At 41.7% G+C, this 7,522-nt stretch overlaps 1 protein-coding gene across 1 annotated transcript in view; it reads right to left on the reverse strand.

Moving 5' to 3' along the window:
* Positions 1-7,522, reverse strand: part of LOC106811854 (protein kinase C-binding protein NELL2-like) — a 30,228-nt gene that overhangs the window by 2,163 nt on the left and 20,543 nt on the right. Inside the window, exons 6-8 of the mRNA XM_014815573.1 lie at positions 1,281-1,363; positions 748-879; positions 3-48 (exon numbers count right to left, since the gene is read on the reverse strand). Coding sequence (XP_014671059.1) covers positions 3-48; positions 748-879; positions 1,281-1,363 — 261 coding nt within the window. The remainder of the gene's footprint in view (positions 1-2; positions 49-747; positions 880-1,280; positions 1,364-7,522) is intronic.

Genomic DNA, 7,522 nt, shown 5'->3' on the forward strand with positions numbered 1-7,522 from the left:
GCACTCTAGCGGTGGACAGCTCTCCGACACGCACTTCACCGTCCCGTTCTGTGTCAAAGACCAAATGAATCGTCAGCGCAAAATTATCACGATTCTATATTTAGCAAGTATTACGCATACGAGCAAGCTTCTTATTAGTTTTTGATAGAGTTTAATTGTTCAGTAGGGCGTATCTAACCCATTTTAATAGCGTTTGATAGTTTTTGATAGCGTTTAATTGTTTAGTAGGGCGTATCTAACCCATTTTAATAGCGTTTGATAGTTTTTGATAGCGTTTAATTGTTTAGTAGGGCGTATCTAACCCATTTTAATAGCGTTTAATTGTTTAGTAGGGCGTAGCTAACTCATTTTGATAGCGTTTGATAGTTTTTGATAGCGTATAATTGTATAGTAGGGCGTAGCTAACTCATTTTGTCTGGTCGGCAAAGCCAGGTGCATGTTGTGTTCTTGGCAGGTGACCGTGAGCATTTCGCTAATGAGCAATTAATCATGTAACGTCTACATCTTTCAGGAGGGGGAGGGCAGCGGGCGTCATTTCAAATTGCGATCGTTCGTAGCTGGTGAAATGACTGATTATTTGCTATGTGCATATCATATATGTTAATATATTCATATATGTTGAAAGTGTTCATCTGCCGGTCTGTTACAGCTAACGAATTTAACAGATAATTTAAATTAATAATAAGACAAGAAACCGAAATGACAACAAATAACTATGTTGGATTTAATGTCGACACTGATTATTACCTCACACGCGCACGTTTCGCAGTCGTTTGGCCGCCAGATGTCGCCATGCTGCTTCTGCGAACCCTCGGCCCTGCATGTCCTATTACATTCGCATCGCTGCAGGTCCCGAATGTGATCCTCTAAAGTCATGATCTGAGAAAGAGGCAAAAACAGTAAAAGGGGATTAATGTATCGATTGCTGACGGCGAGTGAAAAAAGTGACCGAAATCTAGAAATGTTACTCAATTTAGGATCGTTTCTATGTATAATTTTACGTTCCAATATCCTAAACACGCACCCAGTCCCCACCTTTCCACACAAACACACGCAAGCACACGCACACACATTGCGCAGACGCACGTACGCATGCAGGCAGGCACGCACACACGAATGCACGCACACCACGCACGCACATACATTTATATGTAATATATATAAGTGATGTAAGCGCATAACTATTCAATGTTCATGCCATTTTTGACAAAAACGAAACATTGTCAGAACTCTACTCTACGTTATGATTCTACTAATGCTGTGTACGATAATGTAAATACCTTCTGTGTAAGGTTTTCCACGAGACTCTCTAACGCCGACATTCGGTCCTGCATTAAATTAAACTGACCACACGTCGGACAACCTGTAAAATAACGGACCCGTCAGACCAGGAGATGTTTCATGTTTTTCATTATCATTCACTCTCTTCTCATGCTACATTATTCTGTCACCACCTCTGTTCCATCGCTATGAAAGACGTTCTTCTATCAACATTATTGGCCTCTTCTCCATTAATGAAATCTTGACGATTCTTTTGTTAAAGGTAAGCGAAATCTTGAACTCGCCGGGATAACATGCCACACAGGTTTAACTCCGGAAAATATTATATTATGAAAGTCGATAAGGTTATTTAATCAACTATAACCAAATGTTGACGCGGCAAAGACGGTTTGAGCTTATGCTGTGAAAGATTTGAGTATATTTGATTTTAATGGGGAACAATAGGAAGATAATTTGACGTAGTTTATCGTCGATGTAGTTTGAGGTAAGGTACTATCTATACCCTACCCATATTCGATTCACTTTAGTTCAATTCAATTCAATTTACTTTTTTTACACTTATGAATTACATTTTGAAGGTAACATATTGTTTTATACAATATAAATATAATAATTTATATAATATAATAAATATATTAATTTATACAAGTTAGTAGACAATGCTAATAAAATTAAAACATCTACCGGTAGTCAGGGAATCACATGAATGCGAGCGTTATAGTATTATTAGTTGCTGTGTGTGTAGATCGCGGGGTTACGTACCGTACACTGGCACGTTCTGCACGGTCGCGGAGTGAAGGTCTCTCCGTGTTCCAAGCGCTGGCGCGTGTGACAGTACCCTGAAACACGATTCGCTGCAGTATTAATTAAAACACATCCTTGAGTGTTGCCGGGGGAACTTGTCTGGGTAGTTGTTCCCAGTCGTGAGCACATTTGCACGAGAACTATTAAATTTCACATCACTGTAACTTGCTAACCTTTCGTAACCTTACAGATGTCCCAGGCGTTCATTGTAATTACTGCATCTGTTTGCTGTAACTATAGGAGTGTAGTGTTTTAATAGAGATTATCGGAAAGAATGAGATGATCGGGAAGGTATCGAGAACTGGTGCTGAGTTTTTGTTGTATCCTACTGTCGTTAGTAAGAGGATTTTGAGGATGGACCCCATAGCAGCTTATCAGCTGCCTTATAGTAACATGTTCATATACATAATACAGATATCTTCTATCTATTTGTGGTAATACACAGAATGTAGGATATAATTGTCAATATATAATTAGTGGCTTATATGAACGCAGAGACAGAACATGGTGAGGTTGAGTAAAATTAAATGAATCTGGCAAGAAAAACTCCATAGGGCAATATACATCGCTGCTCTTCCGCCCAGTATTGAGCGCTCGTCAACGGGCAACCGATAGAGTATGGGCAATAGACCTCAAGTATCACTCTCTCTCATGCTACATTTATTCTGTCAATTCATTCATAGAATCAAGCTGAACCAAAGTGTGAAGGCGGGGACCAAAGAGAGTTAGCTATGGGAATTGCTGTGAAAAGATTTGAGTCATATTGGAGCTCCTCGATTTTGAACCTAGTGCGAACAAATAGGAAGATAATGTTGACGTAGTTATATCGTCGAGTAAGTTTGAGGTAGAGGTAGCTAAAGCGGAAACCGAGGAAAGCGATCCTCATAATTCGACTCACTTTAAGTTCAATTTCAATTTATATTTACTTTTTACAAACTTATGAATTTACATTTTGAAGGTAACATATTGTTTTATACGAATATAAATATACATAATTGATACTAATATGAATAAACTATATTAATTTATACAGAGTTTTTGTATCAGACAATGCTAATAATAAATTAAACATATAACCCGAGTGTGAGACATCTCGTAGGACAAAATCACTAATGACGAATGCGAGAAGCGAGAATATTAGGTATTAATGATTAGTATTTGCTTGTGTCGTAGATGCGCGGGTTATACGTAGCCGTAGACTGGCACCCGTTCTGCACGTCCGCGAGTGAAGGTCTCTCCGTCGTTTCGGATCCAGCGCTGGCGCGTTGTGATCACCGTACCCTGAAACCCTCGACTCCTCTCTGCAAAGATGACTTGAATTTACAAGCACATCTCCTTGTGCTTGCCGGGGAACTTTCTGTGTCTGGCCTTGAATTGGATATCACTGCCAGTTCGTCTCACTAAGAGCAATTCGCACGCCATTTCGCACGACGCTAACTAATTAAATCCCTCTCACAGTTCACTGTTAACTCTGTCTACTGTAACCCCCGACTTTTCGTACAACCTTACAGTATGCGCCCACGCCGATCCTCACCATTGCCATGTAATTACTCTGGCTGTTGGCGACCGCACTGCTGCTTCTACTGTAACTTAGGGTGTATTGTTTTTAATAAAGAGAGCGTATCGAAACGAATGAGAGACGGTGAAGGTATGCGAGAAGCTGGTGCCGGAGTTTTGTGATTGTATCGCTACTGTCGTTAGTAAGAGGATATTTGAGGATGGACCCCATAGCACTCTATCAGCTGTCCTTATAAGTAACAGTTCATATAACATAATACAGATTATCTTCTATCTATTTGGTCCGCGATAATACATGAGTTACGCACCCGTAGCCGTACCCCGCCACACGTACACACACGTATACACCCTCGCGCTCAGTCCCCCACTACTACACCCGCTCTCAACACTCATTCCGAGCTGCTAACAGGTACGCCCTCCACTCCTTAACCACGACGACGGCAGGGCATTTCTCTGGGTTTGCTACGCACAACACCAACCTGTACCTGCCGCATGTACACGGCTATCCACCTACTCCCTAAATTAATGGGGTGTCGCTCGTCTCCTGGGCCGCCAAATTTTCCGACTATCCCCAACCTAAATCGGCCGCTTGCTCGTCATGCGTGAATCTTGATGCTCGATATCAGTCGTGCTAATGTTGCAGCTGACCTTCAATTTGATATTGAGTGACAAGCCTGACGGGGTGCGTGTCGGAAAAGCGTCCCGCCGCTGTGCGCTCATCCTGTATTCCAATGTGGGGTGCCGGTGCTAAGGCACACACCACACAGCCGCAGTGTTCGGTAGTGACGATTTACGTTCTGGTTGGCTATGTGCAGCATGCTAGCTAGGTAGCTGTCCAGCACAGCACAACCACACACACACTCACGGGCACAGGCACGGCGCAGACGGCACGCAAAACGAAAACGCACAGCGGAACGCAGTTAGGCAGCACACCGCAACAACCACACGCAGCTGCACCGACACACACACAGGAGTGGCCACACAACCACACACCACACGACAGCACATACACACAGCACACACAGCACACACACAGCTGAACACACGCACGGCTACGCACGCACACATACACACACAATGCCACCACATTCTGTAGGCACTATGTGGACGTGCATAGCAGCACAGTGGACATCCCGTCTCATAACAGCACGACAGCTACCTCTATATGGCACAACCAACCAGAAACGTAAACTCACTACGACACTGGGGGCAGCACCGGCCAGGTATCATCACAGGATGAACGCACTCTAGCGGTGGACAGCTCTCCGACACGCACTTCACCGTCCCGTTCTGTGTCAAAGACGCAACGCGTCAAAGTGATCGTCAGCGAAATTATCACGGATCTAATATTAGCAAGTATTACGCATACGAGCAAGCTGCTTATTAGTTTTGGAGTAGATTTATTGTGCAGTAGGCGCGGTATCTAACCGACATATTTAATAAGCGTTGATACGTTTTGATAGCCGTTTAAATTGTTTAGTAGGGACGTATCTAAAACGACCATTTTAATAGCGGTTTAAATTGATTTAGAGTAGGGCCGTAGCTAACATTCAATTTTGATAGCGTTTGATAGTTTTTGACTAAGACGTATAATATGATATAGAGGGCGTAGCTAACGTCAACTTTTGTCTTTGTCGGCAAAGCGCAGTGCATGTTGTGATTCTTGGCAGTGACCGGTGAGGCATTTTCGCTAATAGAGCAATTAATCATGTAAGCGTCTAACAATCTTATCAGGAGGGGAAAAATTGGGAGAGGCAGCGCGGGCCCGTCATTCAAATTGCATCGTCGTAGGCTGCGTGAAGACTGACTGATTATTTGGACTTATGTGCATATACATAGATATGTTAATAATATCAATATATGTTGAAATAGTGTTCATCTGCGTGCTGTTGAGGCAGCTAACGAATTTAACAGTAATTTAAATTAGATAATAGACAAGAACCGAAATACGACAACAAATAAACTATGTTGGATTATATGCTCGACATCTGATTATTAAGCTCACACGCGATTGCACTTTCCGCAGTCAGTTGGCCGGCCAGAATGTCGCCAGAATGCCTGCTTCTGCGAACGGCGCCTCCGGCGCGCTGGCATGTCCTATACATTCGGCATCGCTGCAGTGCGCCGAAATTTGTGAATGCCTCGTAAAGTCATGATGCTGAGATAAGAGGCAAAAACACGTAAAAAGGGTGATTAATGCTATCGATTGCTGACAGGGCGAGTGATAAAAAAGCGACGCGAAGCTTTTTTTTTCCTAGAAATGTTAACTCTCATTTAGGATCGTTTCTATGTATAAGTTTACGTTCGGCAATATGCATTCTAAAACACGCAGGCGCGCAGTCCCCACCTTATTCCGCATCCACAGACACACGCAAGCAGCCCGCACACACATTGCGGCAGACGGCAGCGTAGCGCAATGCAGGCAGCACGCACACACGAATGCACCGCAACAGCCAGCGCACATGATGGCACATACATTATAGTGTAATATATATATAGTGATGTAAGCGGCATAACTAATTCAATGTTCATTGCCATTTTTGACAAAACGAAACTGATTTTGTGCAGAACTCTACTGCTACGTTATAGATTCTACTTAATGCTGGTGTACGATAATGTAAATACCTTATGTGTGGTTTCCACAGACTCCAACGCCGACAAGTCGTCGCTGCATTAAATTAAACTGACGCAACGTCGACAACCTGTAAAATAACGGACACCGTCAACAGGAGATGTTTCAATGTTTTTCATTCAGTTTTAGGGCTGCAAGACCTGGGCCCGTGTCAGAAACTTCGTAAAACATACCGATTAATGTTTAAGTGCTAATGTTAATGTAAGGTTAATTTAATAGCGTTGCCAGAAACGAAACTTCAACTAACTTACTTTAAGTGAAACTCACAGCATAACAGTGAAGCTTCATAATTTCATGTCATCAAGGCTGCTGATTGATGAGAAGTCGATTCCACAAAATTCAATATTCATACACATTTATTGTACATCACAGTAATTTATGCATAATCTACTGATGGCTAACACACATATGAAATAATATTTGATAAAAATTACTGTGGTCATGAATTTATTCTGCACAAGACAAGACAAGATTATCACCCTGTATACGACGAGATCGGCGAGAATCGTGGCAAGCGTTCGCAAACCTTTAAAACAAGAGAAGCAAATCATACGTCATTTGGTAAATGTATTATGCTTTTGTTTATTAGGCGGTAGACATTAATTAATGGGCGTTTGAACCGGTTTGATTTCAAGAAAAAAACACACATTTTCAATTATTATCTATAAAATATAGATATCACTATTATTGTAATTCGTAGTGTAAATGTGTTGATTTTAATATCGACTTATAGTTATAGTTAAGGGAGGGGTCTATGGGAGATCTCTAAGTTCAGAGAGAAGGGTTACGCGAGAAAGTGTTTTAATTCTCTTTAAGCATTACGAAGTTTCTGGAACGGCTTGTAAGAGAAAAGTTTGTGAGGAGATAGGGAGGGGGAGGGGGGAGGGGAAGGAGCTAATGTTTAAGACTAAATTTGTTTCTGACGAAACGGGCCCTTGTCGCTATAGCATCTAATAAGTCAGATACTCTAACAGAAACTCGAGACCAAAATACTCTATACTCGAAAAGATACTCGAGGACAAAATATCCAGCTCGGATAAACAAACAGCGATGCGCTTGTCAGACTAGATTATTCGTGTCTCTGAGGCAGAAATCATCACTTGACGAAAGTCGCATATAGTCTTATAAAGGCATAACTGTCTTCGCGTGTGATCACAACTTCTCTCTAGTACGTAGTTAAGAATGATTTTTTATGGTCATTATCATATTAACACGTTTATTGATCTGACCATATATATATATAGTATATAATATACTATATTATATAATATATATAGTATAGTACTA

This window comes from Priapulus caudatus, unplaced genomic scaffold, assembly GCF_000485595.1.
Source record: "Priapulus caudatus unplaced genomic scaffold, Priapulus_caudatus-5.0.1 Scaffold583, whole genome shotgun sequence".
NCBI lineage: Eukaryota > Metazoa > Priapulida > Priapulimorpha > Priapulimorphida > Priapulidae > Priapulus > Priapulus caudatus.